We start from the raw sequence: 13461 nt of genomic DNA, 5'->3' as shown, positions 1-13461 counted from the left end.
TATAATAACTCTTTATATCACCATTTTTTTCTATAGGCAAGCTTGATCGTCATGTACACTATAAAATATACAATCATTTCATATCTATCTCTAGGAGTGTTTGATTCAGTAATATTAACGTAGTTTGCCATATTTACCTGCTAGCCTTACGGTGACATCAAAGATACACATTGCTGTGTTCCCTGAGGGGTCCATAAAAGTATATAACACAGAGTTGACGCCTTCAAGGAAACAGAATCCGGGATCAAAGGTCGGCTCTCCTTGAATAATTGTCACGCTATCGTCTGTCGCGATCGGTTCATCCCAAGTGACCTCCACACAGTCGCCGGGAACTTCTATCATAGCTTCCAAATCTCCTGGGCACGATAAGACTACTGGAGCAGTAGTATCTGGGGGACCTAGGAGTTCAATGGAAAATAATAGGTAATATCAACCTGAGTACCAGCACCTTGAGCTCCTGTAACAAGTTTTTAAGTGACATTTTGTTGATGGCCGTCCAAAATGTACCAAGTAATACTAAAACTAAGATTGATGGTGATAAAATCAAGACAGCATCCTAAATATTTTGCAGAATTAAGTTTTCAGTCAATGGGCTATAAATGAGTTTGATTCAACATTTCATGTCCAGACACATTGTTAAATTTTTGATAGTTGTTAACAGGATTCTCAGGCCATGCCAGGAATGTAGCCAAAAATTTGAAAGGGGGAGCAGAATTTTAAAAGGGGGAGCAGAATTTTAAAAGGGGCACTTTTCACAAAGGGTGCTTTATGACACTTAACAGAGCGCCATGATGTACAAATAAACTTTTGCCCAAAATGCCTCCCACGTTGCAGGAAATAAACAATAATAATAGTATTGTCATAAAAAGCAGATGAACTTTCAGCGGAAAGATTGAGAAGGGTCGCTTAGCTTACTCTAACCTGAAAAGAGGGCTTTAACGATATTTCCTGCTTTTAGTTAAATTTTATATTTTGGGGTACTGAAAGGGGGTAACCCCCCTGGTTACACCCCTAGGCCATGCCCAAAATCAACAGAAAGTGCTGTCACATCTTCTTCCATTGTGGGTGGGGGGGATTTTTGACTGCAAAAATCTTGTCTGATCAAATTTAATGAACTTAATGAATTTGGGCACTTAGCATCTTATCAAAACAACAGTATCTCAAAAAGATGAATTTATGTATTTCTTAGCATTATTTTTACTATTTTACTTTTACTGAAGGGGAGGGGAGGGTATGGGCAAGGGAAGGATGGGATGATGATGATGATGATGGTAAATAAATCTGATTAAAACCGGGCAATTATAGTCATGAATCACAGCACGTTAATACCGACTGATATTCAAGTAAGCTACATGTGGTATTTCCTCGGCCGAAGACAACTACCATTTGAACCTGGCAAAATCTTGATAACTTGTAGCATATGACAAATGAACACTACCCGAAGATACAACATTTTCCAGGTTTACAAGAGGCGAGTTGAGTTGTGGTACATTCAATCTCAATCTGCCACAGTATATTTCATACAACCTTTCTTCAACTTTACAGTGAAACAAACTTCTCTTTTTCTGTTTTGTTCGTGTGACCCGAACAGGTTTTGATGAAGCATGAACACCATCACAATTCAGTACTAACCTTGTCCCTGAGTTATAATCACAGAGAAGGCGCAAATGTCAAAGTTGTTGGCCTGATCGCTGAAAACATATGTAAATGTAACTTCCCCTGGTGCGAAGCAGTCTAGTCCAGCCGGAAACCGTTGCACGATGGGAGGAAAGTTATCGTCGTCTGTTGCTGTTGGTTCCATCCATATTATTGGTGTGCAAGTGGTGTCAGCCGGTAGGGTTATGAGAATGGGTTCTAGGGGGCAATCCTGGATGACAGGTGGGGTGTTGTCTGAAAATTAAAAAATTACATCTAGTATCTTTGCAACTGAATATGGATGATGTTAATTGTTGGTATACAGACTATATCAATAATTGCACAGATTGGACATAAGATTAATAGCATAAATAGAATAAAAAGCATAAATAGCATTAAATAGCATATATAGCACAATATCCTTTTGATAGTTGCATGAATTGCATAAAATAAATACTCCAAATTGCATGATTTTCTACATGATGGTGCTATGAATATTCATATCCATTTCACCATGCAAGATACAAACAATACAAAACAAGAACACTGAGCCAGCCACTGGTGGAACAAATGAGAAAGGGGGAATAATAATCAAATGTTACACACCATTTGAAACAAATAATGAAGTACATTAATCAGAAAATATAATGGGAGAGCTCAAATCTGTGTGTTTAAATAATAAGAAACATTTTATACTTAAAATATCACAGGTTATCCGCAAATAACCAACAATATCTCAAATATTATGGACAGGATTCTCCAAAGATTCTTCTACTTTCCTCATATGAAAAGGACGTGTTATGAAAATTCCATGGGAAGATTAATGCCAGTATTTTGTCTCATACAGCCATTTTCCTAATCTTTTTCTGATGATTTTAGAAGATTTGCAAAACTGGCAAGTGCCTGAATAATCTATGATAGTTCTTTCCACAAATTGATCAATTTCATCAGAAGAAACTGTTAACAAGCCTGCAGAGGTCAGAGGTCAAATCAATGACAACATGCAGATCAGGTCCATGAGCTAACTTACCTTCTTGATTTACTGTCACAGAGAACATACAGTTTGCAGAATTCCCAAGATCATCTGTTGCCGTGACAACCACTTCTACTACACCTGGAACAAAACAAAAGCCTGATGGTGGTTCAGACTGAACATCCACTGGACGACCTGCACCCCCGACGGCAAATGGAATAGTCCAATCCACAGTTGTGCATTCATCCCCGGTTAGCATACGTTGAATGTTTTGAGGACAGACGACAGTGGGCGGTTCCACAACTACATGGAGATAAAATTTGAACAAACTGAAAAGGTGTGGATAAATACAGGAAAGAATGTTTACAGTTGCAGATGAAAATGTGACAAGCTATTATATATATAGACCATACATAGACATATATAAGATAAACAGCACAAGTAGAATGAATTTTCTAAAGCTAAAAATAAAATCTGACCTAACTATAGAGTTTTAACCATCTATGAATAAACAGTGGCATTCAAACTCTGTTATGTCTACTGTGTTCTTATTAGTTTCACAACTTGATTCAAAGCTCATGATGCAGATTTTTATATTTTAAGAGAAAGTGGAAAAATCCATCCCCACATGTCAAACTCAGAATAACAACTGTTAAACCAGTAGTTAATCTTCACTACTAAGAAAGACCTCTCGGACGGTTACCGCAGTTACAGTAAATGAGCAACTGGCTACATTCAATGCCATGACAAGCACTTCAGTGGAGCCAACATCAAGCTGGGGGGGGACCTTATACCTCTCATTCTACCTTAATACCTCATATCCTCATAGCGTACCTCTGACTTTACTCTGATCTACCTTAAAGACCTTGACTCAAGCAGTGACTCAAGAATACTCCATAAAAAGAACTATTTCTCCAATTCTGCACTAAATTACAACAATTTTTTGGGGGTGATTTGGATGGTAAGTGATCAATACCATTTCGGCCTCATGTCATTTGAATTACTTACATTTGACTACAAAAGGTTCAAATATGATGAAGTATACTATTCTGCCTACATACAAAAGCAGCTCTAACAGAATCGTACAAAGAACTCAAACCACATGCAAAGATGATAAAGTGTAAAACACACACATCCTCCTGGCGTTCTGACCACATTTGGAAAAATTGTCTGTCCCATGAAATCGGCCTCGCATATACAGATCCATGTTTTAATACAACGTTAAGAAATTGAACAAACGTTATAAAGAGATAAAAAAAAAGAAGATAGAAAATACCTTCCATCATGACAGTCACAGTAAAAGTACATCGATTGACATTTCCGCTCAGGTCGCTGGCGGTGACCTCCACTGTTGTCACTTCCTGGCTGAAACAGGTCCCTGACGGCGGTGAGGAGCGGATGATTAGGTTGTCCATGCTGTTATCAGTGGCTGCGGGGACTTCCCAGATGGCCATGGCGCAATCCTGTCGTAATCCGATGAGAGAGACGATATCTTCTGGGCAAGTCAAACTTGGAGGTTGCACGTCTGTAAAATTGAAATACATAATAAAACTGCATGCCATGCTTTTTTTTGATACCAGATGACCATTCAACATCGACTGCTGAAATCGTTTCTACCAAACTTCTTTTTCGAGACAGACAACGACTGCAGAGAAAGATGGAAGGAATTGATATTGTTTTGTTTTCTTCGGTAAGTTATTCACCTTCCAAAAGTATGAGAAAAATATCCAGACACTTTTTGCACTGTAGTTAATAAATGAATTCAAAAGACTAATTAAAAATTATGCATTACTACATTAAAGCACTTTGAACAAATGGAGAGATCAAATTTTACAGTATGTTAAAATATCCCTCCCCCCCAAAAAAGGGAATCCTGCTTCACATTTTAAAGTGCTGGATGCTTCCATACAGATTAACATTTAGATGGAACTAGACAAGAACTGAAGCAAGCAGTATTCTCATTTGACAATACCAAATTAAAACTTCAGTAAACACTACACTGTTGTTCAATTTATGTGGAAAAAACTTTTGTGGACACAAAATTTGTTACATATTTTAGGAAAATCATGTATTAATCACAATGCAAACTGTCAACAAATTGGGCCGAAACCCTCAAATGTGCTTTTCTACTAGATGCCCTAGGAGTTGTGCATACGTGTATACGAAATGTCAGGCCAACTTACTGTACCTTTACACATTCTCCTACACAGGCTCTCTAGTGGATAAGCAGTTTGCTAACAGTTTTATTTTATTTCGCAGAATACTGGTAAAGTAAAATGGACCGATGTTTTTTTTCAATTATAGCAGAATCTCCTTCACATGTAACTCGTTTGTCTCTGGACAGTTAATCCTACATTACAATCTTCCCTGCATATAGCAAATACCACCCAGTCCCCTGTTTTTGGACAAGAACAGGGGAGATTTGAAAATCTACCCGAGTTGGTTATGCTAGCCATACTGTATGCTCCTCTGCACAAATTCATGAATAAACACACTGTGTACTATGTCAGTGGTCAAGCCAAATTTGTCTTCACACGCAGGGAATTAGTACTGGCATTTAGAGCACTTGTGTTTACAATCATACGGTGGCTGGTCAATTAATTAGGTGCACTCAAGGATGAATCCTAATGGTGGCAGTACTTGGGGTAGCTTATGCTTTCAGGTGACAAATTATTAATGCTGACGTGAAATTGAGGACTGTTTTTCTATGGGAAGGCTTGACTATCATGTAGCTTTGCAGAAATGATCTTGCTGGGATTGAAATCATGTCAGGACTCGTCCCTTTTGCATTATTAACAGGAAAAAAATGTGAGACACAGACCTCTGCCACAGTCTGCTTGATCAAAGCCAACAGTGCAAAGGCATGTGAATGCTTGATTCCCTGTCTGGCTGTTCACACAGGTTCCGCCATTCAAGCAAGGGCTCATTGCACAAGGGTCTATAAAATATGAAAGAGAAATATTAAAGCAAAGAAACACATGATCAAAATACGTTTTTACCGATTTGCTTAATTGTGATGATTCTTTAAGAGGAGACCAGAGGAGACCAGGGACTACTACATCATATAACTTGAACTGAAAGGCAACCCAGTCTCAATTATTGAAACTATTTATCACGAATAATTTAATCAACTGGTCATGATGATAATTAACCGTAGGGTCACATTTAAAAATGAAGTATATAATTGTCTACCCACCCTACTTGCTGATTATGTGTAAGAACTGTATCAGCTGCTAGTGATAATGATTTCGACATCATGAAAGGAAATGTTACTGCCGACAGGATCAGATACCATGTTAACGTTGCATCCAATAAAAACTCACCTTCCATAGTTACACCCACACAACATAAGAACATGTATTCATATATTTGGTGGATAGAATCAAGCAGCGTTAATACCATGACTATGAGTTCTTGCACCATCAGAAAAGCATATTTAACCTACTGATGGGATCGAATACAACATGGACACTGCATCCACTGTAAACTCACCATTCATAATTACCCTGACAACAAAAGAACATGTATTCATATTGTTGAAAGGATCAGTGGCTGTAACTGCGACGACGGTTGCACCACGGAAAAAGCATGTTCCGCTAATAGGATCAGATATTACGTTCACCACGCCTCCACTATTATCCATGACGGATGGAATGACCCAGGTGACCTCCCTACACTCTTGAGTCACTTGTAAATTCATTGTGATGTCCTGCGGACATTCGATGGATGGAGGAATGTTATCTGAAAGAGGAAGACAACCACGAGAAACTTGTGCAAAACTTCACAAAAATATATATGTAATAGTACAACATAATGATCGGCCAAGGCAGGTAGTTATATTTTGTTGCTAAGCAGCCACATGTGCATGTAGGAGAAGCTGAATAGAGCATTAATTACTTACACTTCCCATCAGTTGGCTATCCAATTTACATTTTTTGCTTGCTTTTTTTTTTACAATTTGGAAGACCATTTCAGATGGGAAAACTGGATTTCTCCACGATGAAAAGACTGTATTACATACATAACACTATTAAAAGAGATATATCAAGGAAGGAATTGCTTTCGCCTGCCTTTAATTGGTGAATAAACCATTGAGATCCTAAATTTGGGCACCCGCATGGCGGATATGTGCGCATTATAAATCGCTATTATTATTTTTATTATGCATATGTCTCATGGGTCAAAAACTGTTGTAGAATGTGCAGTAGTAAAGAAAATGTTATCATAGATATGTTACATCTTCTTTAAAGCTATGTGGCCACACCAAAACAAAAACAAAAATTTACCAATTTCTGTCAAAGTGACCGCAAACTGACAAGAGTTCTGATTTCCTGCTGGATCAGTCGCTGTCACGGTTACTGTCCTCGTTCCTGCAGGCAGACATGATCCGCTTGGAGGGGACGAAACCGTAGTGACCGTCCCCTGACTGTTGTCAGAGGTGAAGGGAATTTCCCAGGTTACCTCCAGGCAAGGCGCTGTGATGTCTATATTTCGGTTGATATTCGACGGACATATCACACTGGGAGGCTGATTGTCTGATGAGGGAAAAAGAGACCTAGCCATTAACACCAATGGCAATAATAAGAAACAAGTAAAACAGCAAAACAGGGAAAAAGATAAACTTTCTTTCTGCTAAATCATTCACTTGCGATAAAATCGATAACATTTGAAAAGTTAGTGGGCAAAGAAATTCGAAGAAGGACAGATACTAGAAGTTTCATCTGAAATGGTTTCTTGTTTATCAAGGTCTGAACTTAATCTGATAATTCCATCCATTGATTAATCATACCCTCTCTTACTTCACATGCAAGGATGCATCTGCCTTCCATGGCAACAGGAATCAGCCAGGGAGAATTTAGAATCATGTGCACCTGCCCCCCACCCACACCCCTCACCTTTAAAATTCTGTGTATGTTACTGAGCCCTTTGCATGAAAAACAACTAAAAGAACCCTTTCAGACCTCTCAATCCAGCTTTCATAAGATTAAAAATATTTCTATGCAACCAGATAAAGATGTGGAATACTATTAAAGAAACTTATGAAATCTCTGTTATGTCTCACTCACCGACCGCATTTAAAGTTATGACAAAACTGCAATTATTCCGGTTCCCTGAGGGGTCCACGGCAGAAACAATCACTGGATGGATACCAGCCACGAAGCAATCTCCACTGGGAGGTTGAGAAGATATCGCAACGTTGCCTCCGCTATCGTCGCTGACAAATGGAACTTCCCAAGAGACCTGCGTGCAAGGACTCTCCACTGGAACGTCTCGAAAGATGTCATCGGGACATAAGATAGTCGGGGGTGTAGTATCGACTGTCACTGCGAGATAGAAAAAGATTTACCTTGACAGAATTAACTGGATAATTAACTTAAAGGAAGTATTTTTCTGATACTTGACACTAGAATCACTCCCAAGAATGGATAGCTGCAGTAGCTGCAAACTACCTCGCAGCAAGGCTGCATCAATATCAAACAATAGAGATTATTTTCCACATATCACCGGTAGCGATTTGTGTGAAACAAAAAATCATAACAGAATGTCCACTGGAACCTTCATTGCATATGGTGCTCAAGAAAATTTATGGTTTTCTAATTTCCTTTTGTATGTGATTAAGGTTGATTTCAAAATGTGCCTCAGCTGAGAGATGTTGAGAATTGAATCAAATGCATCAATCACCCTATATTTACCTACCTTCACTTTGGTAAAACTATCTATGGGTGTCTAAGATTGACCAATTGTAGTGTATAAATATAATCGATACATTTCAAGAACATTTTTGAGCAAAATGCAAAAAAAGCTGCCTTTAAATATGAATAATTTTGATTAATAAATTAATAATCAAAAATCCTCATTTGAACATCCACAAATTTGTAGAAAAAAAAGGAAAGAGGGTTGAAAGCTTGAAACAGGATAAAAAATTGGAAAGATGAAGTTGATATTTTCCTCAATTTCACTCTTGGTCTGACAGCTTTGTGACATTTTGATAGGTTTTGGTTTTGTTTAGTTTTAAACCTTAAATCTCTAAATTGCAAATTAAAATGGGAAATGAAAAAAAAAATTAATTAATTGCTTGCTCTTGATTAAATAACTTTTTTAATTTTAATTGAAAGGCCTACTTCATGAACAAAAAGAGATTTATACAAACGACTCAACAATTGTTAGGGAACCAGCCCTGCAAAATCTAGTAAAAAAAAAACCAATATTTCTCAAAATTTCACATCTTAATAATTAGAGATATCTCAGACAACATGTCCAGCACAATGCAAATACATGTCGATATTTATATTATAAGCCATGTTACAAAAGAAAACATGGTCCAAAAATGTTAAATTATTTCCATACTAGCTGCTGTAACGGTCACGATAAACTGACAATTCGCTACATTTCCGCTGGGGTCTTCAGCAGTAACCAAGACATTTGTCACAGTGCCAATGAAGAAACACGTGCCAGAGGGAGGCGATGATACAACGTCGACATTTCTGCCGCTGTTGTCACTGACGAATGGTATCTCCCAAGAAACTGCCACGCACGGCCCATCGCTAGCGGCTACCTCCCTGGAAATATCTCCAGGGCATCGTAGAGTTGGGGGATCAACATCTAATAACGTAAATATAAAATATTCATTTTTATTTATAGAACACTACAATCCATATTGGTGATGTCTACCATCACTTTTAACAGCAAAGTTTTAATACCATCTTGACTTATTTCTGTCATAGCGTAACAATTTTAAAAGTATTTTAAGACAATTGAAGAATTTACCAACAGTTTTGGCTTTTGGAGAACAGAGTAGGAAAAACTTGTCATTCATGTGAGAGGAAATGAGGTGTCACCGTCCAAAAGTTTTTAACCTCTCAAAGCTAGTTACAAAGGTGTGGGAATGACATAGTTGCTATGAATATTTATGTTGGGGTCAGTTATAAGAGTGGCTGAATATGGAACGTACCTCTCATAGCTAGTTACAAAGGTGTGGGAATGGCATTGGAGTTGCTATGAAATTTATGTTGGGGTGGGTTGTAAGGGTGGCTGAACACTGAAGGTACCTCTCATAGCTAGCAGGAAAGTTGTGGGAAAGACACTGTAGTTGCTATGAATATTTATGTTGGGGTGGGTTATAAGGGTGACTGAACATGGTAGGGTACCTCTCATAGCTAGCTAGAAATGTGTGGGAATGACACTGTAGTTGCTATGAATATTTATATTTATGTTGGATTCGGTTACAAGGGTGGCTGAACACGGAAGGTACCTCTCATAGCTAGCTAGAAAGGTTTGGGAATGACACTGTAGTTGCAATGAATATTTATGTTGGGGTCGGTTATAAGGGTGGCTGAACATGGTAGGGTACCTCTCATAGCTACCTAGAAAGGTGTGGGAATGACATAGTTGCTATGAATATTTCTGTTAGGGTGGGTTATAAGAGTGGCTGAACAAGGCAGGTACAGGTTGATCAATTTCAAATTTTGACCAAGAGGTGTTCTGATGTGGTTCAAGTGTTTATATACAGACAGTGTTGATATTTACATTCACAGTGAATATGCATATAGTCAAACCGTCTACAATGCAGAGTGCACTAAATCTCCACAACCTTTAACACTTCTCTTGACCGACACACCTGGCACTGGCTTTTGCCTTTATAAATGCAACCACCAATGAAAGACTGAATGACCACACCCTAGAATTGGCATTCCATGTCATTCCCTCGATGCCTATGGTCCTATACAGACACGAATGTTACTGACCTATTCCGATAACAGTCACCGAAAAGCCGCAAACGTCAGTATTTCCAGATGGATCAATGGCCGTGACCATGACGTCATTAATTCCTTCTTCAAAACAGGTCCCAGATGGAGGAGCAGAAACAGTGGTTACCTCACCACTATCATCCTGAACGAAGGGAATGTCCCAAGTGATTTCAGTGCAACGTTGTTCCACTGGCTGGCTACGAGTGAAATCATTCGGACACAGCACAAAAGGTGGAAAGTTGTCAACAACGTCTGGAATCAATCAAAAATTAATTCCAGTAGATGCATCATTCTTTTTGCCGGTTCAATGTTTTTTGGGGTTATTTTCACAATTTTTCTTAAAGAAAAGTCACTCAGCCAAGATATAGGCTTGGCCAAGAAAAGATAAAACACCTTGGTCCACTCTTAAGCCCAGTCAACTTTTACATCTGAGACTTGAGCCATGTGCTAATGACGGCGTTTTCCAAGTTATATTCTAGAACTATCCGCAGTCAAACCCACGTACGAAGTACTGGTGAACATTTCTGGAACTCACTTGATCAAGAAACCAAAAACTCTGATACCCTTAACTCATTTAAAAGAAAACTCAAGCATTACCTTTTAAATAATAGTACAAACCACCCACGCTGAGTTGTTATATTGTCTTTTTGTATGTATTTGCTTTTACCTTTCTTTGCTTCCTCTTTATTTATTTTTTCTCTGTTTTGCCTTATCTCTTTACTCTCTATGAACTAATGTGATTTTTGAAATTTTCTTTTTGTTTGTTAAAGCTCCAGACTCGAAAAGTCTCTACTTATTTCTGGTTCCTCCACTTCCATTATAGCATATTTTGAACTTTGTTTATTGTTATTTCATCATAATGTGAGTAAATTACTCATTGACTCTGTTACTGTTTATATATATGGAAAGTGGAAAATAAACTTGAAACTTGAAAGTGATGTTCCACAAGTCTCTTGGAACAGAAATGAATACTGAACGTGATCTTATTTAAAGGTTGATGTTCGATCTTCACTTATGTGTGTATTTGGGAAGAACAGATACTCAACATGATCTTAGTCAAAGAATTAACCAAATTTACACGATAAGTTATCATTAAAATGGAATTTGAATCGAATTTGAGTTGAGTGAAGCGACAATATCAAAAAGTTGTACAAGAGAAACTTTAAATGGACAACATATCCAGGTGTGAACTAGACCTGATAGAGACAACAAACCCAGCTAAACTCATTCTAGATTCCCAAGACACTGTAGTACAATTGAGATATTTAAATATTCATGAAAAATTTACACCTTGGGGTCAGCAACAAACAAGATGCGACAAACAATACACAGACAAAATTGTCATGTTGTGATATCCTCTGTTGTCAAGTGGTTGATGAGATACTAACTATTACACTTGTGAAAGGAAACATAATCCTGGGCAACATATCAAGGTGTGAGATATGAGTAAGACAACAGACCCAGTAACCTCCTTCTAGATACCCCAGATATTATTGTACAATTAACATATTTGAATATTCATGATGAATTAATAAGATACAAACTATTACACTTGCTAAACAAAGCATATTAAAACATCTCACCAGCTGCAGTGACTGTGACAGAGAACTGACAAGTTGCCACATTCCCTGATGGATCCATCCCTGTGACAAGCACATTCATTACGCTATTGACCGGGAAACATGTCCCAGATGCTGGTGTCGACATCACGTCAACCTGTCCTCCGCTGTCATCACTCACAAATGGAATCGTCCATATGACATCAACACACCCATTTTCTAATGGAATAGTCCGTGTGATGGATTCTGGGCATGTTAATGTTGGTGGTACATTGTCTGTACAGGGAAAGAGAAAGATTGAAAAAAAAAGGTGAAAATTCAAGACAAGTTTAAAGGAGTAGCAAGCCATTATCCCCAAGCAAGCAAACATCATCTTTAGCTTAATATATGATGGTGAGTTTTATAATAAACACATATCTATAAGCGAGTTCTTATTTGGTTAGGAGGATACAATGGTAGAAAATTCTAGCCAGATTGCTGCCATATGGTCAAATTGTGATGTCATATTGCCCAGGTAGAAAGTAAAACCTTGTACTTTCCCTTTAATTTACTTTGCAATCTTTTTTTAAAACATATAATAAAGTCTTTATCATGAACTTCAACAATGATTTTAGATTCAACATTTGCAAAAACCCATCTCTATCCCAGAAATTAAAACATTGTAAAACAAATTAAAACAAACAAAAACAATGAAAACTTTTAACAAAATGTGACTCTGTGATATTAGATTAAAGCTTGTGTGATATTTGTTTGTGACGGAACAACAAAAGTGTAGTCTGTCCCAAATGGGATAGGATTTCCCTTAGCTGTTCTGGTGAGTTGTTCATAGCAGATTACTCTATCATACAGGTCACCTGTGACGACTGTAGCGTTTGTTTCTTCGTAAACATTGTCGGTTTGTCACTACTTTCCGACACATAATTAATAGTTCCTATCCAAGGGCTGTCTCTTAAGGGTACTCCAAAACTATTCTAGAAGATGTAGATTTGAAGAAAAGATAGTCCTGATAGTCCTGATATCCTCATATAACTACATTCTTTTCAGCCAATACTACACAAATTGACCACATCGGTTTTGCTACATTTTTGTCATTCTACAACAACAACAAAATTGTGAAGTTTAGACTGGAACGACTGAAAGTTGATCAAAATGTGATTAGCTCTCACCGGTGGTTGTAACGAAGACAGCAAAGACACAGGTAGCGACATTTCCTGACGGATCAGTCGCTGTGACGGTTACATCCGTTATTCCAGGATCGAGGCAGGAGCCAGACGGTGGAGCGGAAATGACTTCAGGGTTGGCTCCGCTGTCGTCCTCTACAAAAGGAATTTGCCAGGTTACAATGGCACACTGCTGAGATGCAGGGATGGAACGGCTGATGGTCGACGGACAGAGGAGGGTAGGAGGTGTAACATCTGCAGGAGAAGATGAAATATTATGAATTTAAGATGATACACTATTCAAACGTCGATCCAAAGCAGTTGTCGTTCGTTTGTTTTGGCCAATTTTTTTTCATTTATAATCGAGTGTTATTCAATACGAGATT

The 13461-nt window shown here is 38.0% G+C and overlaps 1 protein-coding gene across 5 annotated transcripts in view; it reads right to left on the bottom strand.

The window, feature by feature from the left end:
- Nucleotides 1-13461, bottom strand: part of LOC139975817 (uncharacterized) — a 109187-nt gene that overhangs the window by 80082 nt on the left and 15644 nt on the right. For all 5 annotated transcript variants that reach the window (XM_071984015.1, XM_071984013.1, XM_071984014.1 and 2 more), the window contains exons 10-21: nt 13082-13330; nt 11940-12191; nt 10354-10608; nt 8957-9211; nt 7675-7932; nt 6895-7143; nt 6101-6349; nt 5430-5546; nt 3885-4133; nt 2666-2911; nt 1633-1890; nt 138-398 (exon numbers count right to left, since the gene is read on the bottom strand). In XM_071984015.1, coding sequence (XP_071840116.1) covers nt 138-398; nt 1633-1890; nt 2666-2911; nt 3885-4133; nt 5430-5546; nt 6101-6349; nt 6895-7143; nt 7675-7932; nt 8957-9211; nt 10354-10608; nt 11940-12191; nt 13082-13330 — 2898 coding nt within the window. The remainder of the gene's footprint in view (nt 1-137; nt 399-1632; nt 1891-2665; nt 2912-3884; nt 4134-5429; nt 5547-6100; nt 6350-6894; nt 7144-7674; nt 7933-8956; nt 9212-10353; nt 10609-11939; nt 12192-13081; nt 13331-13461) is intronic.

This window comes from Apostichopus japonicus, chromosome 11 (assembly GCF_037975245.1).
Source record: "Apostichopus japonicus isolate 1M-3 chromosome 11, ASM3797524v1, whole genome shotgun sequence".
NCBI lineage: Eukaryota > Metazoa > Echinodermata > Holothuroidea > Aspidochirotida > Stichopodidae > Apostichopus > Apostichopus japonicus.
Note: the sequence above shows the minus strand (reverse complement) of the source record. Positions and strands in the feature narration are given on the sequence as shown.